This window comes from Rhodnius prolixus, unplaced genomic scaffold, assembly GCF_049639745.1.
Source record: "Rhodnius prolixus isolate KJV_2025 unplaced genomic scaffold, Rpr scaffold_1, whole genome shotgun sequence".
In the NCBI taxonomy this organism is placed as follows: Eukaryota; Metazoa; Arthropoda; class Insecta; order Hemiptera; family Reduviidae; genus Rhodnius; species Rhodnius prolixus.
In genome coordinates, this window is record NW_027411581.1 from 31407261 (window position 1) to 31433776 (window position 26516).

Consider the following 26516-nt stretch of genomic DNA (forward strand, 5'->3'; position numbering starts at 1 on the left):
TCTGGGTAACACATCTCTGAGGAGTGGAGGGACGTTTCTGTTATACTGCCTGCTTTCTATCTTTGTCCTAAAAGCGAATCCACTCGATTGACTTGTCGCAAAAAGTAAAAACATTTTCTAGTTCTCTCGAAAGTTTCGAATATCTAAAGTTGGAAAATATCTTCTCCATGCAATTTCTAGAAATTTGGGAATCAAATCAGAGGGGTAAGAAACAAACTGTGAAACGGTGGAGAATCTGGAAAGAAATGGCCTTTTGGACTTTTGAACATTGCTAAGAATTCTCTACGATCCATTACTTTTTCTTACGAGAGTAAGAGAAATTAATTTTAAAGTCCTTTAAATAAAGATTCTTTTGGCTCCCTTAACTACGCTCATTAATCCAGCTCATAAATAACTACAATAACTGATAAAGATAAATAAGTAACTTTTAATAATAACCATGACAAAAAATCTGCAACTTTCTCCCCAAACCCACTTCCTCTGCAATGTGCATTAGCATCAGCTTCTCAAGCAAGGGTGAAGTGATAATAGAAGTTCTCTCTGAACAACGAGAAAAACTGTAGGAAACTCAAGAATATTTTATGTAAACGAATGTATGCATTAATTTTGATTAACTACTGGATGAGCTTCTTTATGGAACATTTCTATTAAAATGCTGCAACGATTCCCTTTAAACATGGTGCAATTGCGAATTCCATAAATTAAAATATCAAAAGTTAGGTTCGTTAGTTTCAAATGTTAAACGATCCGATTCCAATTCCCACATTTAAGTAAAGATAACAATAAAATACAAAATTCCGAGTTAGAAAAATCGATTACCCAAAACCCTAATTACTATTTTTGTCTAAATTTTCTCAAAATTTGTATTTATTTTTTTAAGTTTTATGATCATATACAAATTTAGATGCCGAGTTTTTCCTAGAATGTCCGCTTTCCTGAGAATCCCTTGAGTCCAAAAAAAATGTTTTTTTTTAATAACATGTTTGTGTTTGAACTGATTAAAATGCTGAAAATCATAGAGTGCTAATACAGTAATTTCGTTTTAGTTTCACGACATGACCCAACCATAACTAAGCAATTAAATTGATCTAACAAAAGTACCCCTTTATTGTAAATTGTATTTTTCAATTTTTTGAGATTTATTTGAGAAACAATTTTGTTTGATACATTTCTGTAGAAATTCGACTAAGAGCATTCCCGGCAGCCAGAAAAATGGGCGCCTCTAAAGTTTTATTTCAGTGTAATTTACTGAACAAGGCCTCATACAATATTAAGGAGAGTTAAATTGTGCTGCTAACATTCCGAGAATGAAGAAAATTCCACAAGCGGAAATATTAGAATAACTCCTTAACAAAAACTTACAGTTTAAAATGTTAAGTATAAGGGTTGATTAAACGCCAAAAGGTACACAAATCAGCTTGTACCTAACATTTCATTCATGCTTAGTTGATATAAGTTAAGTAATTTTGCTGCATTAACTTTTCCATCACATTTTTTAGAATTTATTAGATGTCACAGACCCTTGTGCTGGCTGTTTTCACCTACAAAATATTTGTTCAAGTAGCATTGTAGATTGACTGTAATATCTAATAATCTATAATAATCAAACTATTAATTAAAAGGACAGTTAAAACAGGTTAAAAAGAAAACATTATAAAAAATAAAAAAAATTATGAGGCTAAAAAAATTCAAACACTTTTTAAAAAAATGCTTACACCAACCTACATCAATGATTTTGTTTATTTTATTTATTTATTTTTTTTTAAAATAAAAATCGTCGGTTTAAGTTCATTCTTTGATTAAAGTAATTATTATTTTATAATAAATAAAGGTTTGAAGTAATTGAATATACGATTTATAATTTTTATTTAAAACATTTTTTGATACTAATTGATTAAAGGTACATCTCGTAAGAGAAGAGTTGATAGGCTTCGCTCTAAAGAACTAATTCTGAGTACGATCCTGCCTCTTGCGTTACAAATAAAGTTAAATGTGTTTCTGAAATTTTGAGTTGAATTAAATAAAAGCCAGGGCCTAAACCGGTCATCAAACCCAGTACTACCATTCTCATAGGTTTGCGGTTCTCGGCTCTAATTGCTCGGCTAGTCTACCTCAAGTTTTTTTACTTTAATGCATTATTACAACTTGCATCAGTGAATTGTATGATAAGAAAGCCGTGGAAGTATTTACACCAATTGTCTTCTGTTCTGTACAGGTTTATAAGGAGAGTTGATATAACCTAGTTCTACCAATTAGAGAGAAATACAACTTGAGAAAATTATGTTTTCGGCATTGGATACTCAAAAAGAATAATCAGGACCAGCCCTGTCCATTTCTAGTTATAAAAATTAATTTCTTTAAATATCGATAATTCTCTTACATCATGTACTACATCATCTCTATTTTTATCCAAAAAATTAATCATAAAATTTGTTCTTTTATTTTTTATTATTATTTTTTTTTTAATCTATGCTATTTAAGCTATCAACCATGTTTATCAAGTAATTAACATATTAATTTTAAAAATATAGATAACGATTTGTTGTTGTTCTTTTTTTAAACAATATGAAAGTAACCAATTCCTTCCCTTTTGCTCCAGAGCTCACTGCTAAAATATTGTTTTGGCCGTCTTTTTGCGTAGGTAGGCATTTTAAGAGCACTATTTTCATTAAAATTTTGTTAATATTAAGAAAAAATTTGCACATATATAAATCATTAATTTGTGAGATATTATTCACATAATTTTTCATCAATAATCTGGCGTCTCAATTACAAAGATAGTTAGAGTAACTCCCGTTTACCTAATTCTTGTAATAAATCAAAGAAATAAAAATTAACTTAATTTGTAGTACAAATATGATAAAAAGAAGTAATTTAAAAAAGATCAAAGAATTTTATACGAGTAGGTTAGTTAGTTACTTTTTGCCTCACAAAATAAACTCAATTTCCCGGAGAGCATTTAAAAGTTATTAACATTAATTCTTGTAAGCTCATACTCGTGTTCTCATATTAACACGAATATTACCTTACTTTACTCAATTTCCCACTACACCAAATATTAATAAATACAATATTATGTCTATTTTTTGTTAGTTAAAAAAAATAATAATAATGAGACCAATTCCCAGGATATGCTACACAGATTGGTAGCACTAATTTCAAGTTGACTTCAATTTGGAATCAATATAATTTGTTTTCCAGTCATTTTAAAGTACATATAGTTCACCGCAACGTTTATTTTATTGGTATCTTAAATTTTATCCGTCAAATTAGTCATAGCACTTTTTTTCTCCGAATTTCATCCATCGTGAAAAGTTAATTTGTCAGTTTGACGTTGAAATTTGACATCCACTGTAATATCTCTGTTTCATGTTGTATTTGCTGAATCATTAATTAATAAAACAAATTATTATAAAGATTATTCCAATTAATTGACCAAAGAGAATGTCAATAAGCATTATAATAATTAATTAAAAGATCACACTAGTTTTGAGGCTGCAGTCAGCGGGAATTATTGAATTAAATGTTAAAATGGTGAAGAATAAATGCGATGTTAAATATAAAAAGAAAATAACCCTTGAAAAGGCACTGTCCGATGGAGGGCAGTGTTGCCTGTAACGAGAGAACATTTTCCAGAGACCGGCACTGCACTGAAAAAAGCTTCGGGCGACAATGACCTCAAATGTTGGCGTGCCGCAAAATTAAAAAAAATAAATTAATAATAATAATTCTAATAATAATAGATAAACAACAGAAATGTGGCAGTAGATCTTGAACACACCATTATTTCCCTTCACAAAGAGGCAGGTTTATGAACATGTCTCTTTGGATTAGCTCCACTCACAATTCCTTTAATCTGTATTGTTTAAGAGGCGGACATTCTTCAAAATAGTGCGCCACCGCCAGTGCACACTAATCAATTCCAAATGTTGATACTGAACCCGCTGAATTACGCTCATATTTTGAGAAAATGGTGAGCCAATAGTCTGGTGCATGACCAGTAATCAGCGATACAGTATACCTTAGATCTTTCTTGTTCCATTTGATGATTCAGAGAAAGTTTGGATTTGACATTCTTTTAAATTGGTGCTAAGAGTGACGTCTAGCCTGGGTATCTTTAATAAGTATACTCTTCTGTACGTGTCTCTGAAGTATCTTCCTTAATTCCTTCCACTTCTCCCACTAGACGATTAGACCAGTTCAAGAGACGATAATTTACAATGGCAAAGTTTCTCAAGAGATAAAAATTATTATACTTATAAATTCTGTGCCGAGAACAACTGATTGTGTGGTTGAAGGTGAGTAGAATATGTGACCAGTGTGTCTCGATCCGCACGTTTTATGTAATATTAAAACTTAAAAGGAGCAGAGTGTTCCAATTGTTATCAGAAAAATTAATACAACTGTATTATTATCTCTTAGGTAGTAAATATTTCTACAGAGGTCGGCGAGTTGGATTATCAGAAAAGACAGTAAAGGCGAGATATATACAAAAGGATTAGGACAATGGGAGAGATATTTTTTTTCTTGGCAAGTTTTTGTACGAATCTGACGTTGAGGTCGTTGTGAAGAGTGAGGTTAGTCACGTAGAAGGAGCGTCAGCTATCTGTCGGAGTAGTTTTGATTGGAATGCCTGTACAGTCCGTATGTTTGCAGGGTTGGCTGAACCCCACTTTGCTTTGTAAGCCCTCATTGATTTGAGGATACTTAGATATATCATTCTTTAGATATCTAAGGCAATTTAGAGCTTAAACCTTCGTGTTTTTTAAGAATTTTTACAGTTTTATCAATGTAAGGAGTGTCATTGCTGCTAGCGCAGCTGAGTTGTTTGCATATAGAGGAATGTGTAATGTGTTCCTGTGCCCTGTGCGGGGACTCGTCCGCTCCCCGCTGAGAAAAGAGATTACTGAGCCCATAAGTCATCTAGAAAACGATATTGTTTTGATCATTACAGATCCTTAATATTCTTTTTGAATCTAAAATTTGCACTTGATACACTTAAAATTTGTTCACTTTTTCTTTTCTTAATTAGTATTGTTTTTATTTCTAATTACTTTATAATATTTTATTCATATCAAGGAGTATTTACCAGAAGGTCTTACTTCAGATGACATCAAGAAACGTAATTAAAACTGTTATGGGTCATAATTCCCACCTTTTCCGACCATTTCTAAGGGCTTCATTTAATGTCAAATATAACAATGAAGCACGATATCAAATTTAGCAAAGAAGTTTAGCAAAGCTTCAACACTCATAACATTTAATGCATAATAACTTTGTAATAGTGTATGCATCATGTGCTGCTGATGTTGTCACATCAATATAGTGAATGAGTTCGCTTTTGATTTTAGAAATCAGGTTGTAGTTGATGGGTTTTAAGTGAAAATTATACTGATTGTTCCAGAGATTAATTTAAGACGGATTTTATGATGTCTAACTTTGCTAAAAGAAATTTTTTTAAGGGATCCAATTAATCTACAATTTTTTTTTTTAATCATTTATTTAGTTACAATCAACGCATTTTGCGTTAAAAGCAACGATGATAACAATAAATAACAAACACATATCAGAGTGGAGAAGTTACCCAGCGGCAACACTCCAAAAACATTCTAAATTCTACTGACTTTCTTCATCAGAGAGGAGATCGCGTGGCCACTGTCTTTTAAGACGTCTGGAAGTGTTGTCTGGAAATGTTCTTGAAGATAGATGTTGTACCAGTGGATTGTGATGTGTTTGAATGTTAAGATGGAAATTTCTGTAACGTGTTTTTGCAACTTGTGTGACGAAAGGAATGTTCAAGTCTGTGTGAATGGTTTGATTGGTGACGTAGAAAGGAGCGTTTACTATAGAGCGAAGAATTTTAGATTGCAAGGACTGAATCCTTTGCAGATTTGAGCGTTTGGTTGAACCCCACAGTTCGATGCCATAAGCCCAGACTGGCTTTAGTATACTTACATATATAAGATAAATTTTATTTTAGAAATATTAATCAAGAAGTACTATTAATTCAATCAGAATAGACTACGAGAAAAAATCGAGGTTTTTGAGGATAGTGGTAGCTGAAACGCAATAATGGCCGCCACGCAACGAGTGGCGGGGGGAGATCAACTAGCCTGCGTGGCGTCTGACGGCAGAGGAGTCAAGGATGATAATTAAAGATGTGTGATAGAGACAGTCCAGTACTAGTGAATATCTCTTATTCCATATTTCACCAAACATTGTGTCAAACATTTCTGAACTTCCATTTGCAGATGTTGTTCAAACTCTCTATTTATATTAAATATCAGCATTCTGAAATTCTGAACTGTGCAAATAGAAAATGCTAATGTCGCAGCTCTTCATCAAAAATAGATAATCTACATTTCTGAGCTTTTAAGAAGACTTTTAAGATTTTTTAAGAAGACTACGTGGCAAAGATTAGCCTTTTATAAACTGTAAACCTTTTTTCAATTGAAGAAGAGACTCCTGAAGGCTGACTTCAAAATTTGTGTTATTGTGAAAAGAGAAGTCAGCTGAAAATTCTATGCTACCAAATCTAAATTCAATCAATTATCTCTTGAGGTAACGATTTAGTTTAGCCCAACTGTAGGTGCCAGATCCGTCAAGATTAAAGTCAGAGCCAGATGTTCGCTACGCCTTGAAGAATATATATTTCCAGAAGTAGATTTTAACGTAGAAAAGTTTAACGTATCCAATAGTAACAAATTTTTCTAAGAGAGATGTTTTTTCCAAACAAAGGTAAGTTTAAAAAAAACTTTCTAATGAGAAACCTAAAAGTCGGTTGATAAGCCCCAAGTTGGAAAACCATGGAGGATCTGTTAACATAATTAGCTTGAGTAGAAAAGCCTTCCCGGTTGGTATGAATTCATAACATAATCATTCTCATATCATAAGTTCATCTAAAAGCCATAAATCAAAAATATTTATAATAAAAAATAATTTTGCTGATTAGGGCTCTGATTATGTTGAGCCCTGTTACAAAGACAATAAACAGATAAACATATCTACCTGGAAATGTAGAAGACACAAAGTGATATGTACCACTGCTGAATGGCATCGGTGAGAGATGATTATAGCTGTCAACATCGGATGGCATGCCAATAGTTAGTGCATACTCAGGCTGTCCGAGAGTGTTGGGTCCTCGGCTAGCTTCAGCCACGGCCGCCCACAGTAACGCTACACACCACATCTGCGTAAAAACCAAAGTATCAATGTTGTATATAATTGTGCAAAACTGATACATCATGAAAACTCCTATGTGTTTAATAACAATAGTTGTACTGTTAGTATAAGGTTGGTCGTTGATCCTCTCCGATAACCTCAATATCATTCAATTGGAACATTAAAAATGTTTACCTTGAACTTATAGCAACAATATTTCTGTTACACATTCTCTTTTTTTTTTATTGGCCAAGTGATTCCAGGCAGTGATGCGTCATTCAGTTTCTTTATGCTTCTGAAAGAAGTAACACTGCGGTAGAACAGATCAATAAGACAAGCCAGCGAGAACATACGCGAGTACACTAAGTAGGTGTTGTTTATCATCAACAGGTGTCTGCATAAGAGTATTCACAGCTGATGATGCTTCTCATCTAATAATTAAGAAACAGGTGAGGTAATTCCGGACGCTAAAGTTGTTTTTCAATATGGATTCGGCCAGACGCGTAGATGAATCCAGGCCGCTTTACAAAACTATCGGAAAAATTGTAAGGCCTAGTGCACAATTCTGGGTAAAAGAGAAGTTAACAAAGAAATGAGGCGAGAGACTAACTTTTCCTACCTCTAAAAGTCATAAATTCCATACAGTTGATTTGGAAATAGTATTTGACAGAAATACATGCTTCTAATGTGCTTTAACCTTTAACTGGGTTTTTTCATTCGTCCACATATTATTTACCAATGAAAATATTCAAATATTTTTAAGCTTTGCGAGGACTTTACAAAATAAAGAACAAATGGCCTGTTTTAGAAAATAAATAAATTTAGAGGACAGAACAGCGAAATCAAAGACTGTCCTCTTAAATAAAGAACATATGGTCACCGTAGGCATAACAGATCATTAGAGTAAGCCTTAAGGAAACTAGGCTCGTGTTGCCACAATATGGGAGTTGAAACCCCTATGTGGTTTAGTAGATGTATCATCCCCTTCTTACAATGTCTAGGTCTTCCTTATTAGCTTTTCCCGGAAACGATCTTAATACTTAAAAATGCTTTCGCCTAACTGCTTATACCTTTGGATAGCAACTACAATCTACTGCCCACTCTAAATAACATACGTACTTCAACATGCTACATTTGACCCAAAAAATCTGAAATTCTTACAGAACACACAGCAAACTAATTCCTAGACGTCCTGGACCAAACTAATTGAACAACTCGTCACCAACTTACTGCCTCAAACACATTATATATTCAGAAACCCAAAATATATCCTATCATGCCTATTGAGTTTTATAAAAAAAAGAAGCTATTCTTCTACATTAGCAAACAAACTAACTGCTGGGGACAAGTTAATTTCAAATTTAGTAATCAAAAACTTGTCTGACCAAGGAACCACTTAATTACTAACTTGGACAACTGCTCTTTACATGTTGGATACTTAAGTGCTAGAAAAATCCAGCGATTTTAGTTTCTTTTTGTTGGAAAACCAAAACCCGAGCTAACGAGATACTGTCCTTACTGCCCTATCAAAAACCAACATGAAAAGTTCATATTGATGCAACTACAAATAAAATATAAAATTACTAATTGGTTTTGACTTAGTACTAAAAAAATTGTAAACTGATTCGGACTGATGCACTACTCGACGGTTTTGCGACTAGAAATAGTTTCAACATACGATTTGCTAGTGTGAAATGGTGTAATTGAATGATGAATGTTGTCGAAGAAGCAATCATGCGCATTAATTACCTTGTATAAATACTGAGTGGATATATTTATTTAATATAAATAGATTATAAATGTTATAGATGATAGACGGCTAAGTAGGAATAAGAAAGAATCACCAATATAATTTAATGGCCCGCGTTACCACTAACTATAAAATAAGAGAGACATTATTTCAAGCACACAAACTAGGGTAACTATTTAAAAAAAGTTCCACTAAATGGTGGACGAACTAAGGATAACGTTGAAACTTGAATGCTGCTGACCGAGGGTAGACTGATCGAATAATAATGATCGAATGAATGCTCAAACTAAATGGTTATGCTGATCTCTAGGGTTACACTAGACTGAATGATGTTTGCGCTAGTCCGGGTTCTTTTATAGTGACCAATGGAAGGTGAAGCTTCAACATCCTCATCTGAGCTTTTCGTCTTACACATCAATGCACATTTACAAATTCCTTGAATTTATTTCTTTTTTCTCTCTTTCATCAGTGACATGACGGACTTCGCTACAAAACTAAACTCTAATCCAAACACCTGTCAACTCTTAAGCAATACTAAGTACATTTCTAAAAGACAGAATATTGGAAATACAATATTCCATCCTAGAACATGAAGAGATATCAGCACAGGATTCAAGGATTGGGAAGTTTCTGTCCAAACCTATTTACCATCTACAGCACGACGTAATCAATACAATACTAGCAATTTACGCAGGCCATATTCTACTTCTGTAGGTTTATTTTTTTAAAGAGAACTCTTCAAAGTAATAATACCAAATTGAAACACAAATATCAATAAGCAAACTAACAAAAGATTGTTTTAAACATGCAAATTTCGCAAGCTTTGGCCTGCATTTTTACGCTTTTGGCAAGGCACTTTCTATAACTTCCAAAATTAACAAAAGTGAAGTAAAATGGAAGAGTGAAATTCTAAGGAAAATATCTTGGTTTACAACTTGAGGGCACACTTCTTACTTGGACTACACCCAAAACATTGAATTAAGACAAGCTATATCAGACAGCTCGAGCTTATAATTAGCCAAAATTATATGAATGTGACCAAAAGTGGCTGCATCTCAAATTAATTTTGAGAACAGAGTACCGTAATATTTGGCTAAATGAACTACTTAAAGTAGCGAATCAAACTTTATAAATTTAAGATTTGGAATTAGGGAATATTTTTTAAATTAGATATAATGACGCAATAACCTTTTTATCATAAAAATGGTAATATCGCAATAATAAGTAATACCACAATGTGATGAATCATAATATTATACACGAAGACAATGGCACAAGGACCGCTCGGGCCCACATCAGATATAATGAACCAACTGTGTTTTTCTGAATCGCAAGAGTTATTCCCAAAATAATACAATTTTTTTACTCGTTTTTGGATTCCGAGTATCTTCACACAATCCCAAGCAACAAACGGCAAAAGTAATCAATTAATTTCTGTTGATTTCGTTCTATAAATGTTTATTTTGTGGAACTTATTTGTAAAATTTGGGCCAAAATGTATGAGAACTAAAAAGAATAGCAACATAACCAATCATAGTTTAGATTATTAGTTTACTATAGAGTTTTAAAATTTTCGCAATGAAACTAGCTGTCACAATTAAAAAGAAAAAGGACAAAAAATGAAATAAAAAATACTTTTATAATTTATTATTATTATCGTAGTTTATATAATATATTATATATGTATAAAACTTGTAAATTATTTTACAAAAGTAAGACAAATTTTCCGTAAACAATGAAATCGAGGTAAAATTGATTTCCCCTTTGAGCACAACCGTAATAAACACTCTCAAGTGTTTAGTTTTATTTTAAAAAAGGCACAGCTATTTATTACGACAACTTGTCCACGTTAAGTTTCCAAGATCTTTATTTCTTTCTCAAATTTATCTTTCATCGTATTTCTTCCTCAGTTCTATTTCGTTGATAGTATTGCAAGTGAAAAATAAAATAAATAAATTAGAGCTTTCTAAAAATAAATGAACTGGAGTGAGTTAATAGTACTTGAATATGGTTTGCATTTGAGAATTGTGTGAGTTCTAGTGTGTCTGTGGGAACATTGTTAAGCTGGGATACACGCTGGGTCCTCGTCCTTCAAAATAAAATATGCGTCCCAAAATATAGTCATAATTTAAGGTACAACCGGATCATTGATTTTTGTTAAATAAAAGTAAAAGTTTCTGGTTCTAAAAAAAAAAAAAATTTCTATAAGAATGACGTTCTTCATGAAGTTACGGAATTTAAATATTTAATCTAACAGCTTAGAGTTCTCATGAATATCATTTGAAAGTACAAATTATTGCACTTTCTTTTGGACTTGATAGATTTTCTGTATATTTATTTAAGGCGCGTTAATTTCTAAAGGTACGCTCCTGTCTCTTCTATTATACAACATCGTTTCTTATCGGATTGGTGAATTGCTAAGGCTCCTAAAAAGGGAGAGAAAATTTAAAGATAGACATCCGGATTTAAAGTCGTGACTTCCTGCTTCCTAGTCCAGAGAGCGTATCTTTTCCGTTATTTATTAATTTCAAAAACAATTTTTTTAAACATATTATATATTCTCCTGCCTTATCCACTTGGAATTAATCATAAACTGCTCATTAATAAATTCACTTATTTCCAAATTAATCATTTTTTTGTAAAAGTTAAACATTTTCTACTTAGGCATGCTCGCTCACTAAGTATTTCCACTTTCCTACTAGAACTCTGTTCAGATTTGTTCAGACGTGTTGTAAGATATAGGAAGTCCAGCTAGGCACCAAGTTAGCGTAGCTGAGAAAGTTTGTCTCATATTTTAATTTTTAAAATGTTAGAAAATCATTACTTAAAATTAATTATTAGTAGATACAACGTAAGTTTCCATCATTTTTAACGTTAAAAAATAATTTAAATAAAAATTAATGTAAATATTTTCCTTTATTCGCTCCAAAAACGTTACTTCTATATCTACCATATATAATGTAAGTACATCTAAATTTGTATTTGTTTCGAATTCCCAAATATAACCAAAGAAGCAAACAGATAAACTTTGTGGCACAGTTTTTAAACCATTTACAGTGTATGCTTTTTTGATTACTACGTAATCAAAACCAATTGGCTAAGTAATCAGTGTAAGCTCTGAAGATGACATAGGCCCCAGGTTGTGCTTGCACAGCTTGGTAAAACAAAATAAGACTGAATTATTGTACTTTATTATTACTTATTATTTTACTTGATTTTAGGATTTGGAAGAGGTAGCATGAGCCTGCCACTAACAATGAAATAATTTTATTCGCAAAAAGTTAATTTTCTGAATAATCATTTTCCTTACAAAAATAATAATAATAATAATAGGGAAGGGATTAGCTATGCGGTTAGCGTTCTGAACTCCCACGCGGAGGTCCCGGGTTCGAATCAGCTGCTTACCCTCAGATTTTCTCTTCCTAGGAGCTTCTTACAGCTCACTGTCCGGTGATGGACAGTGTTGTCTGTAACGAGAGAACACTGTCCGGAGGCCGGCAGTGCACTGAAAAAAGCTCCGGGCGCCAATAACCAATAACCTTAGATGTTGACGCGCCTTAAATCATTAAAAAAAAAAAATTAAAATTATCAACTTTTTTGTTGAACTCCTTGCCTCAATCGCTGCAGCAAACTCCTTGAGGAAATCTGCAGAACCAATGTTTTGAGGGTATGAGAGTATATTGGTTTTAGTATTACGTATAAACACATCGTTCCAAACCCTTCCCATCTTCAAGGTTGTCCTGTAGTCTTGGTGGCCAATAGAATGTCCTGTAGTGAGGGGTGGGTGATGCCTCTTAATCTTTATTTCCTCTGATAAGGAAAGTCTGGTTAAATTTTACAAAAATATTGTTGAAAATATGTAAATATGTATTACATTTCCAGCTATTACTTAGTAAATATTACTACAATGAATTTATGTAGAAAACAGAAAATGACAGTTTTTGTTTTTTTACTTAACTGTCTTCTTGGAGAGTCCACAATTACTAAAGAGGTTTTACTTAAATGATAACAAATCTCAACAACCGAATGAAATACAGAAATGCAGGAAGTTAGAAGCAGTTTATATTAGCCAGCTCGCTTGACTGATTCAAATGATTTTATGTGTTTTACATTACTATAATGTAACAGATCAATGTAGGTCTAGAGTTTTACTTATTGGATTATTCCTTTGTCAAGTTCTTTTCTGGTTTGTGTGACTATACAAGAGATTGTAAATACCACAAATAGTTGCTCTCTTCGGTTCTCATAGTAAGTAGGACAATTCCCACATAAACATTCTTACATATATCTTTTGTAAAAATGCTAAATTTTAAATAAGAAAAAAAATATTTGAAGTACTCGGTAGAAAAGTCATTGTACCAAATTGTTTTGATTTCTAAGAGGGAGAAATCAATTAATAGAGAGGAAAAATAATATTGGAGAAGTAAATGAGTGTCGCTATATCTCGGTGTGACCAGGCGGGCAGATTATTAAAGCTCTTCCACCTCTTAGAGACCTAGACAAATTAATAATGAAACTAAAATAAAAGAACAATGGAACTACGAGAAAAATAGTTACAAAAACATCTCTTCTCATACTGAAGGAAGGTAACAATACTGGGCAATCTGTGATTAAATTCACAACTATAAACATGCTCATTTGTTGAGAAACATATCTAAACTATTTACCAAAAACATTACACAAGCCAGGCTAAGTCAACTTACGGGCTAATAACTGTTAGAGCTTATTTACATTAACTAAGAAGTAGATTATTTCAAATTGCACAGTCCAACACCATTCATCTTTGACGTCGAGTTTGATTGGATTGCCAATAGTAGTAAGTAGCTGTATCATTTACGGAATTCCTAGTTGGATTCCTTGCCGGGGTTCTCAAAAAATCTTTAACATAATGCGACTCATGCCAGTTTTTTTGAGATTCTGAGAAGGAACTATACTCAATTGTTCAGGATGTTAGAAGAACTGGCTCTAGATTCGGGAAATCCCATTTAGTCCATCCAAATCTGTATCTAACAGTTCTTAAAAGTAACTAGTACTGGGTCACCAAATTATTGGTTTGCCCTGGGTGCCAATTTTATTTCTGCCACCTCTCTCAGCCTAACTGGAGGCGTTGTAACAATCTTACATATTTCCCATTACAAATGCTGAGTGAAAGCCAAAATTAGTAATTTTATAAGCGTCATCTTCAGATTCGGACCTCATGAACTTATGGAGTCAAGATGAATTGCAATGCGTGCCGGATATAAGTTTTGCGAGCACTTTGTAAAACGTAAGAACAAAAAATTCATATAACAAGATCCGGCTTCAAAGAAGAACTATAATTTTATGCACTGAAAGTAGAAATACACCTTTAAATTCCCGAATGCTGTCATTTGTAATAACTAAAAAATCTAAGATAATTTTTTATTTATATCGTTTTGTGCAAAAATGCAAAAATGTATTAAATTAGAAAGTAAATTAAGTTAAAACAAAAAAATTCGTTTCTTTTGTTAAAATGGGATTAAAAATTTATTTAACTGTAATGGAAAACTAGTTCATGAAACAATTCGAAGATAAACAATTTTTTTGTTTAATCTCACTAAGGTCAATGAATTAAACGTTTCTTTTACACAATAAATAATGAGAGAGAAATATTTAAAATGGCTGTTGATATTTTAAGAGTTTACTAAGTGAACAGCAAAAAGAGCAGGTTGGCAGATTCTAGAAATTACGTTAAAAGATGCACGAGGCAAAAAAGGGGTCACATCACTGCCACTTAGATGATCCGTTTTTTCCTTACTATACAACCTAATTCGTACAATTTTCTCAAATTTTCTTTTGTAGTAGTAGTAGTTAATGTTAAGGTCAGTATTTACACACAGAAACACAAACTAGACTTGCATGTTGACATTCATATTTTCTTCTACAGTGAACTCTGGTCCGCTGGGTGGGGATCTTGGAAAGTCGTATTCCTCTATTCTCCACATGTTTTTGCACAGATGTATTTTAATGAAGTTGAAAATTAGACCATACCAACAGGTATTATAACCACCACATGAATTATACTCCTTTCACCTATCACATATCCTTATCACATCAGCCAACTGATGAGGGTACATGTCCATTTTGAAACGTTTGGCAAATTAAGAGGAAACAGCCATCACCTTCATTCAAACGAATCGAAGTTTAAAACAAGCCGGAAGGGACTTATGACAAAGTCAACAAATTTCAGATTGATTACTGCAACACTAAGAAGCGAACGTCTTTTTTTGACAGAAAAAACTTTCCGACCTCATGAATCTCCTGCCATTAATATTGAGACACCTCAAAAAGTCACTACTTATGAAATGAAACTTTATTTTTAGACTCATATATCGCAATATATTTGTTGACAAGTTTCGACGCAAGTGCTGCGCCGTACATGAGTCAATCGTCGGGTTGATCACACTGATCTCAGCGAGATGAAAAGTCGTCTTTTAAAGGAAAAGAACGGTTGTGGTATCCGGAAAAACGAAAACGACGACCAACTAGCCAAGGAAGGCTAAGAAATGCCATCAAAAGGTCTCGTTGGAATTCGAAACAATTAGGTTTCACTTAGATGGGAATGAGAGGTATCTGCGAGAACCGAAAGCCTGCCATTTAGAAAGCGCTGGAGTTCGCTTCGGCACCTGAAGGTTGATTCCCTTTAGCTTTAAAATAGCCACTGCCACGAATTTCCACAGGCCCATTTGTGTCTAATTGGAGTGGTGCGAATGGCCATAAACTGAGTAAGAAGCACATTAAGGCGTAAGACAAATAGGGCTTCCTATACATTCTCTTTCGAATTTTTATTGGACTGCCTGCCAAAGACTGGAGGACTAAATGCCAATGGCATTAAAAAAAAGAAGTTCTTTGTTGCTGAGGTTTATTTAAGACAGATAAACGTTCTATATAAACATCTTGTTAAAACGTCTAATAATGTATTTAACATTTTCGTTTTGTTTCCTAGTTAAGTGTTCTATCTCAGGCAGCCTTACTTCCTGACTTGAGTTCTGCAGATAATTCATTAATTACCGATTTAATTTTGACTTAAGGATTATACTAATAGTAAAGAATACAGGGTAAGTTAGTTACCAATGCTAGAGAGAAGTGAGAGCTACACAAGTAAATCATAATAATTTGAGACATCCTTAAATTTTAATGACACAATTATAATGTACTATAAAAAAGTAGTTCATAGAATTCTATATTTTTTATGTTATTTATAATTTCACTTTTCTAAAGGACGATTTAGTTATTTAATAACAATTAATGAGCAATCTACACCCACGAAAGGAGACAAGGGACATAAAAATAGATATCTTTTAAAGCTCTAAGTTCTCTCTGTTGTGAATGATGTCAACAGATTGACAAGTAATTACCTTTCACGTATTGTTTGAGAAGGTTTTATTTAGTCGTACAGCAAAAATAGCAATGCTTCTTTAATTCCAAGGTTAAACTATTCTATCTAACCAAGGCAAACTAGGTAATTTTATATTCTATCCAAGTAGATCCTTAAAAGTAAATCGATCAAAATCTATTCGTATTGAACACATGAAACAAAAATAAATTATTGAGATAAATCTCGACAGACATCTTATGTGTAAAGGCGGCATAAATATATACATACTCGTAATAGATTTAGTTGAGATAAATGCTTTAGCATTCACGGCGAGTTCTAAGAGATAAGAAATCTTGCCAAAAATGTAACATAAAACATGATGGAAAATGATTTTGTTTGATTCTGTACAAGAAGAAATTGTAGAAAATAACAAAAAATGCCTTTAAGCTAGATGTGACTTAGTGAAAGAATATTTCCAGCTCAATTTAATGTAAATTTCTTAGCTAGTGAAGTTTGGCATTTTGAAAATAGTTTAAATCAAATGAATAATAAAATTATGCCTTTTTTGCTAATTTTTAGCAACTTTTTTCTCAGATCGGAGTTGTTGCAAAAAAATCACAGTTCTAAACGATGATATACCCCATATTTTACAGAAAATATCTATAAATATAAATAAATACATTTTATCTTTTATAGTAAAAGTTTTTCAAAGTTACGCTTTTTCGTCCACTTTTTGAGGATACTTTACTTTACTAATAAATTCTTAGAATTAACCATTTGATTAAATCTTTGGGCTAGACCGGAAATCGAACCCAATACCTCAATAGCTTTGTATTACAGCTTTGTAGGTCTCATCTCCGACCGTGTGCACAACAGACTGATGCCTTTGTGCGATTATCCCGTCTAATTTTTATCATTTTAAGCTTCATTTAAAAGGGATTTGGTTATAGATGTATTTATTATTGTACCGTTTCAATGAGGCATTATTGGGGAAACCAAATTATAGCGCTTACGGAGAACAGGAAGAGCGAAGGGAGCCAAATGAAAAGTAACAGAGTCACCTCGGTCCAGTTTGGTGTTAATCCGGATTTTAATCCAGAACATATGTTGACATCTCTTTCTGTTTGTTCGGACGGTTATTTGAAAAAGTATTTTTTTAATCATTCAAAGTACGATTCTCACTGCATCCGTACTTCTACCTCTTTCCAAAGAATCAGAGGCTTCATTGAAGAGCCATTTGTTTCGTACTGAGACCTCCACTTTTCTATGTTCTTCATGACCATTGATCTCAGGTACCAACTGCTTGTGTATTTACCAGTTACTTCAGCTGACCAGAAGAGACTAATAAACTTAAGTTAATTTTAATAAACTTCCAAGCAATTTGTATTATAGTTCTATTTTTTCAATATTTATCTCAGTTTATTCGAAATCACAAATCGTAAATTTTAAAAATATTGTCATAACATGAATAGCTGCTATAATTATGTAACTTACTCTATTACCATTACCATCAGATCGTCGATCCTCTTGTACCGCAAAGGCAGAGTAGGTGGCTTTCTATTGAGCTTGCTTTACACCAATTCCTTCTTCCTCCTGCAGCTAAGTCCTCTTTATAGTCCTCCCACTTAATTCTCGGCTTCCCCTTCCCTCGTTTGCCCGCCACTCTAGCGTTATAAGATGCGGTTTTGTACCATGCAAAGCAGGGGGCCAAACCATCTCAATCTGTTTTGTTCTATTACTTTAGTAGCGAGTCTAACGTCGAGGTTTACCCTGGTTGTACTGCTATGGACTCCGTCTCTCTAAAACCTCATGTCTGTGGCCTGGAGCTTCAATTTATATTTTGAGGTTAACGTCCATGACTCTGATGATTATGTAATATTGAGAGCAACGTTTATTTTTGCCCGACTAATTATGTATTTTCCCCACTATTAGGAGGTTTAAGAAGCCACCTTTTTTTGGTATGGGCTATCCTGCTCACTCCACCGATAAGTTCGCTTATCTCGCTATCTGTGTTCGAAAACGCAAATATTCAGTAGATGCGGTCCCTCGTTCTTAGAGAGTCCACTTTTTCTAGCATTTCACTGTTTATGATTCAGATGGCTCTGCTCGCCTTCTTTTTTACTCTCATTACTTTGGTTTTTGCCGCATGCTTATGTCCTTTACTTCTTCCAGGAGTACTCGGAGATTATACTGAACATTTCTGTGGTTCTTTGCGAGCACACTGAGTCATTGGTGAATGCTTTCTGTAGTAAATTAGCCATCAGCCATAAATTTCTCGAACTTGATCTACTTTGGTCCGTTGAAGACCATAACTTTTTTTACTTGCATGAAATACCTCTTCCAAGCCACCTTTAGAAGATTTTAGTATTCCAAAAAAAATAAGGTGGCATCTTTTGCTATAAGATTTAGCTATTCTTCTTGCATATTTCAAAAGCAAATCTATACTAATGCTCTTGGGCAATCAGAAAAAGTCAGGATAATAGGAATCCAAACTTCACTTATATGACTGGAAAAAGATGTCACATCTATCCTAAGTTAGCGAATATTTCCATCATTGCTTAGCAAGTCAAAAACTTTTTACGACGAACATTAACCAAGTCAATGTCTTAAGTGATGTGACGATTTAAGATAGCAAGAAATTTTATTTATTATTTTCTCATGCTGTGCTTTGTTACTTACAAGAACCTAAAAAAAAAGGAATCTTTTTGTCATATTCTATTAAGCCTAAAGTCCATTTAAGCGCACTTCATGTTCTACGAAACTGGGTCATAAAGACCCGACCTGGCTGAAAACATAACTTTGTTAAGGTTTAACGGATTGCGATGTTTGGCAGAACATAACTTTACTAGGCAAAGCCACGAACTAATAGTTTAGGGATTTATGTCCTCCATGAAGTGCCAAGAGAGAAAATTATAAATAATTATGATAATTATAATTCGTAAAGAAACTGTCAAAAATCGTTTAACATTCACAGAATATTGCCATAGCTGAATTGTACTCACCCTCAGCATTGTGTCCAGAGCTGGAAATCACTGAGGACAAGTATCATTCATCTTTATTGCAGTTTTTATTGTGAGAGTTTGGAGGTTAACTTTAGATTCTCCTGGCGAATTGATTAATTAGATTGTAGCACTCCCAGAAAAACTTGCGAATGGAAAGTCGAGAAAATGTATAGTCTGGTAATCATCGTGTTGAAAGGGGTTCCACGGGTAAATCCCCGCTGACCTTACAACCAAAACTGTAGAATTATAATTTGCTACTATTTCTATTTCGTTTTATTAATTAAACTTTTAATAAAATATCAATTTCATCTAGAAATAAATATATTTAATCCATTCGCCCGTGTTAGACAAATTAAACCGTTGGTTAAAACTCTCTTATTCCGTCATCGCACTGAAACCTCCCTCAGAACGAAAAACAAAATGTTTTCACTGCAGGAGAGATACTAGTCTTTTACAAACTGATGAACTTGGGACCTTTCTTAAGTTTCTTTTCCTTACTGTTAAAAGATCTTTTTTTTGACATAATGCAACAACATTGTGTTGTCGAATTACTGTCGGTTAATACCAAAAACATTACTTTTTACCATCGATTTAAAAAATCGAACTTTCGCTCCTCGCAAAATAAATTAAAAAACATAAATTTGTTAGAGAAAGATACAATCGCTAGATGTCCATTAAATTAATTTAAAAATTAACGACATGGAATTAAAGATTTTTACGTGCTTCTAGCACTTGTCTTAATTGTGACGTCAGCACTTTGAGTTGTTCAACAATGTCATTTCGATATTTCGTTTGGCAGCCATCAATGAAACCGGCAATAAACTTATGAAGATAGAGCAGGCTATCCTCTAACGTGCCATTTCAGTACAATTTACGGTCTCTTCGCCTGTGTAAATTAATAAGAAGAAAATATTAATAATTACTAAATTGTATGAAAAACGGTGGAGAGAGAGTGGCTACTTTAGGGTGTATTTCTTACTTGTTAGGTATCTCTAATTTCTCCTGCTCCTCAGGTTTTGATTTATCGCAAGGAAAATTCATTTTAAGGTCCTCTGATTTAGCAAAAGTGCCCTTTAAAAGTTTTTAGTATGTCTAAAATAAGCACGAAATAAAATCAGAGCCTGCATTCATCATTGTTACTATGACAGTTAACCATCATTCACGTTTTCTGAAGGCAACCTGGGGAATGACGACGTCGGGAACTGAGTTTTTCTATCTAGAAGATCTAAATTCCGCGTGAAAATATATTTGTTCTGTAAAATTCTCTTAAAAATATACTCTGTTTATCATCTAAAATATATTAAATCGCGAAAATCTATTACAGCAAAAATAATGATAAAAGAAAAAAAAAGAAATTTATTGTAACATTCTCATAAAAAAGCAACTGTAGTTTTACTACCTAGTAATAACATTAATAAAGTGAAAGTTTATTATAATAAAAGAGCGACTGGAATACTGGAGCAGGCTGTAAGCTGATAGCTGGGAGGATGAGGTAGTGGGCGAACCGTCTGGAGGCCGAAGGGGTTGTGACGAGCTTGATCGCTAGACTGGCCATCAAAGGGTTTACAACAAATTGTGGCTCGCTTCTGAAGCACATATTTCTTCCCTTGAAAACTGAGTGTTAACTCTTACAAACTTACTACACTAATGCAAGTCTCAGAATTTAATTCTTATTAATAGATTCTATTAGACTGTTTTTAGCTTCCCCAACTCAATAATTTGTTAAATCTCAGATTATTTTGTTAGTGGGTGATTGTTACATAGATACAGTAGCGAAACTTCAGCCTAATTTATTTTCATTAAATGGAGCAAACTAAATTCATGGAGTTGAAACAGCGCATTGCCATTTTTACAGAGTGGTTGAACAGATATGTGTAAAACGAAAATTGTTAATATAGGACTATTCTGGCATCTCTTTTACTAATTTCTTATGCCTTATTTTTCCAGGCAATTTAAAAGGGGAATGTGCATTACAAAAGTGCTAATAAGTACAAAATAATCTAATGGTTTCTTGAATTACAATAATTATTATAATTTTAATTCAATGTGAAATTGTAGCACACGAACACGAACAATTGGTAAGTTAATTAAGTTTGGTGGACTAATTAGATAAGAGTGTTGTCTGTAATCAATTTGGCGGTCATATTACAAATCACATTGCTTGTGTTACACAAATACACCTAAACAAGAGGTCCTGCCTAAGAAGAGCATTCCATTTAACATATATTACAGGAAATTCGGTGACAAGAAGGACCTCTCAAGTACGTGGTCATCACTTTTCTCCACAAACCAGTCTCTTCAGAAGTTGGATACAGTTAGTTGGGTGCTAATTTAAACTATTGCTTTTATTCGCAAGTCATAAATCGTTTAAAAATGAAAAATCACTTGTTTTTGAAGATAGGTTAGCAATTCGGCGTGCGGGGCGAACAAGTGCGCGAAAGCCAAAGATGCCGCTCTATCTTTAGGCTAGATCATGACTTTGGTTAATTACATAAAAGAAAAGTTTAAACCAGTCCTTCTCAAAGTGGGCGATAACGCCTACTTGTGGGCGCTGGAGACCCGAAAAGGGGGCGGTAAAGAGCTCAGAGAAAATTTGGGGTGTTGAAGCGGTTTAGGGGGTGGGGTGATGGCTGTTTGTGTTTTCCTAACATTTTAAAGTAAAATCAAAATCTACCTACCACACTACATCTATTATTTCGTTACTTTTAATTTCGTTAATTTTGGCTACAAAAGCCAATCCCGTAATTGTACCCTGGGTTGTGGTCGGTTGTTGAACGATTTTTGATAGCATTTCCATAGTCGAATTCGTATGAACGTGCATTTAGTGCTGTGGCCACGTTGTTAACTAGAAAGAGAAATCGTTTGCATGTTACCGAACGCGAAGACATACGGCTGTTTTCGAAAAATTCGACCCTGACAACAAACAAACAAACTTATTAAAAATCATCACATTCATCCTTCACATTAGATTAGTTTTAAAATTTAAATTGAACTGTTTTATTTAATTTGAATACAAGTTTTTCTAAATATTATACATATACAGGGTGATCCATTTAAAACGCACCAATCGCTAATAACTTTTTAGGAAAGCGGATTTCGAAAAAACCCATGAAGTAAACTATATGTTTTTTCGGTCTAGTTTTCAAATTTTCCCCGATGCTGTATCTTCATTTTTGGCGGAGTTACGGCTAAAAACCGGTTTGGGGTTTCATAAGACCACTGGTTTTGACAATGATTATGAAAACAACATAAAAAACTGTGAAAAGTGACGTTAATCCCGTTTCGATATCCCTAATATTAGTTGAGATATTTAAGATCAAAGTTACAATTTTACCTTCTCGTGATCGGTTTTCGATATTAATTTTCCACCAGAAATACACGTTTTGGGAGGTCTTTTCTTACCGTAATCACAGTTCAAGAAGTCTTGCATACTGGGTGCATTAAAATGATGTGTTGGTTGCTTTTATTTGATGATAAAACTAATTTATCCTGATTCACCCACAACCATTACATTATTTTTAAAATCTTTAATTATTATTATTTTTGTTCTTTGAGTCACAAATAACATTTTTGTAGTCAGAGGACCTCCCAAAACGTGTATTTCTGTTGAAAAATTTGTATTGTAAACCGTTCACGAGTTGATAAAATTCTAACTTTGATCTTAAATATCTCAATTAATATTAGGGGTATCAAAACGGGGTTAACGTCATTTTTCACAGTTTTTTATGTAGTTTTCATAATCATTATTAAAACCAGTGGTCCTTATGAAACCTCAAACCGGTTTTTAACCGAAATGAAGATACAGCATCGAGGGTGAAAAATAGACCAAAAAAAAACATACAGTTTACTTCGTGGATTTTTTCGAAATTCCGCTTTCCTAAATAGTTATTAGCGATTGGTGCGTTTTAAATGGATCACCCTGTATAAAGTGACCTTTTATTGGTCTCAATAGAACAGTATCATTTAAAATGTAAGTTTGAACTCAGAAACAGGATAAGATTCATATGGCACGCCATAATAAAGGTAAAGTAATGGTTGCGATTTGATTTTAAGAGATGGTAAAATTAGAAATTTTAGGGGGCGCTAGAAAATAATTGATTCTCAAAGTGGGTGGTAGACGAAATGAGTTTGAGAACCTCTCGTTTAAGCTGTACCTAATGTTGTGCGGCCATATGGAACCAAAAACAAGTCTCTTAAGTGGTTTATGAAAGTTTTTTTTATGAAGATTATATTTTTTCAAGAGCACCAAGTCAAAAATTTGGGTAAGAAACTCCTTCTAAATGGGCAAAACTGGCAAAAACTATTTTGTCTTCATATTAACTTTTTCAAATATAGAGCCTGCTTAATCGAAATTTAATTTATCCCTATTTCTCTTTTCTGTAGGGATTTTCCTATAATTTTTTAAGTTATCACTCTTTCAGTTTTAATTATTTGCAAATTCGTTCTAATTTCCATTTAAGAACCAGCTCAGCAATTTTTAAATCGCGCAGATTTCTTTTTTCTGATTTAAGAATAGACTAAGAGTTTATCAGTATGGAAACATGTTGTTAAACCCAGTTGAATATATTTATATAAAATAAAACACACTCATTTTTGTTACACTCTGGATGAAAGGTGGAAGATTTCGCCAGAAAACAGCCAAGGTAAAAGAGAGCCAAAATTTAGCTTGCCCAAGCAGCCATTAAAGTCCCACAAAGTAATTATTTACCCGCTGTTAAAAAATACACATAATTTATATGTTAAATAGATATTATTCACGCCTAACAATCAAAAGCATATTAAAGCAAGATATATTTTTAAAGGAGAAACTTAGTTTACATTTTTAGCGTAGATTATTCAAAGCCAACTTCTTTTTACTCTCTATATTTTTTAAAATTATTATTATTATAATTTTTTTTATTTAAATATTGAGGCTAAGGTGGCATTATTGGATGTTTTCTGGTCAAACCTCGATAGAGTTACTTAAAAGAAACATTTTAAGACATTTGAAATACCAATAAATTCTAACGAACACATTATTTTAGAAGAACACTATTAAAAGAAGAACAAGAAGTCATGAAGTTACTGTACAGAGGTTAGAATTTACTTTAATTGGCAATCCTCCAATGTCGCCTCCTCAGTTAGCGAATGAATACGTACTCATTCTTATGTTTCAGAAAATCATCAATTTAAAATACATGTCGAGTGAATTTTTATTTCCTACAAGTGTTTCATTTACTCCATCAGATCAGATGTTTAAATACCGTTGATGTAAGAATATGGTATGTAGAAAAGGTTGTGGCAGATATAAGAAAAATGAAAAATGGTTTTATAGGAATCAGCGGATTGAAGTCGTGCGAAATTATAAATACTTGGGAATAACCTTGACCCCGACCTTGTCATTATCACCACACTTTAAAGAAAGATTGTCAGCCCCCAAATTTGGACTTAATAGTGTTTGGCATCATGTAATAAGTAATAATGCGGTAGCACTCAGTAGCAAGATGGAGTTATTCAAGTCTACCTCAAAGATGGTGATGTGCTACGAAGCTCAAGTGTGGGGTGGTGAGGAGCATGACAATGTGGAGAAATTACAGAGATATTTCTTGACGAAATTGTACAAACTGCCTAACTACAGTTGTAACTATATAGAAACCTCTAGTCAGCCACTATAAAATTATACACTCATGTTACATATTAATTACTTAAACAAAGTATTGAACCAAAGCCCTGATCGTTTAACAAACTTTCTTGCGAAAATTATTATCGAAAACAAGTTATCCTGGTATAAAGCTTTATTGGTAGAAGCAGGAAAATATAATCTGGAAATTTCTGTTTCACTTCTAATGGACCAGCATTTGAAATGGTTGAAAGAGTTTATTGCCAAATTAGGTGAACAACAGGCAATTATATTACAGGAAAAAGTTATAAACAGTGAATTCCACCAACAGTATAAACGTTTAAATTTGGAAAGTGGTAACAATTATTTTAACAATAATATTAATTTCCATCTGATTCAGACTATTTTCCGTGCCCGAGGGGAGTTATTAGAATTAAATTACCAACCTTGGAAAAGAGACAGAATCTTCATGTGCTCCCTCTGTGAAACATGAATGTGAACGAGGACACCTACCATTTTATATCAATATGCCCTGAACTTAATGAGTTCAGGTTACAGTTTTTTGGGAAAAGAGATTGGAGTGGCAGGAATATATTGATATATTAAATGGATAATAATGTTAATAGTTTATATAATTTATATAAATATGTCCGCGATGCATATCGTTACAGGAAAATGTTATGCTCGGAATTTGATTACAATAAATAATATAGGGGAGACTGTTGTACCTTGAGCATAGTGTACCTTGGAACAATTCATGTTTCTGGACACTGGTGTCATCTGTGGACTTTCTGTTGAAGTATGTGATAGATCATAATATAACAGCCCTATAAACTGAGTTTCAGTTTTCTTGTTTGCTTTTGGAGGTTTCCAGAGCAATTTTTAGTTTTTCTTAGTGAAAAGTAAAATTTTATAACATCAAACCAAAGTGTTTATTCTCAAAAATAGTGAATATAACTATCAACCACGTCAGGAATAATAATCTCCGCTAAATAGTGAGTAGAATACTTACATTATTTTGATTTCTATTCGTAACCTATAATTTAGATTGCAACTTTTGTTCAAACATGTACCGTCTTGTACCTTGAAACAAACCTGCATCCTGTACGTTGGAACACGGTAAATCTTTATTTACATTTAAATCTGGCGGGTTATATGGTAACGCGAATCAGAATCACTTCGAATTATTAATTCAAGATTGAAAATTTTATTTAAAAAAAAAATTCGTGGGGGGCTGTGCCCCCCACACCCCCCCTTTTTGTGGGGCTTTGCCCCCACGCCCCCTGATCTATTTTTTATTTTTATGGGGGGCTTCGCCCCCCACACCCCCTCACTACCCAACTAATCCACACACAACTCTAATTTGTAATTCAGACACATGAAAAACAAAAGAAAAGAAGCCTACCTTATTCAATGCAATCCCTATCCTTCTGTTTCTACACTTTATGCACTCCCTTAAATAATGCTCTCATTTGATCGCCCATGGAAAAATGACTCCTTTTCATACTTATCTCACTTCCACACTTCGGACCTACATATCTATTACTAATGAAACCAACACTCATTCAAAATTTTGAAACTTTCATCTCTCCATCTTCACTCAGACTACATTCATGCTTTAAATAAAAGAAAAACTGTAGATTTTAAACGTTCATGTTTTATGAACTT

The 26516-nt window shown here is 33.3% G+C and overlaps 1 protein-coding gene across 2 annotated transcripts in view; it reads right to left on the reverse strand.

Moving 5' to 3' along the window:
* LOC141458682 (uncharacterized) overlaps positions 1 to 26516 on the reverse strand; it is a 117749-nt gene that overhangs the window by 32117 nt on the left and 59116 nt on the right. The window contains exons 1-2 of one of the 2 annotated variants that reach the window (XM_074136997.1): positions 17742 to 17826; positions 7009 to 7189 (exon numbers count right to left, since the gene is read on the reverse strand). In XM_074136997.1, the coding sequence (XP_073993098.1) occupies positions 7009 to 7189 (181 nt within the window). In that variant the 5' untranslated portion in view covers positions 17742 to 17826. Of the gene's footprint in view, positions 1 to 7008; positions 7190 to 17741; positions 17827 to 26516 lie in introns of those variants that run through there. The other variant, XM_074136988.1, reaches the window with a different exon arrangement.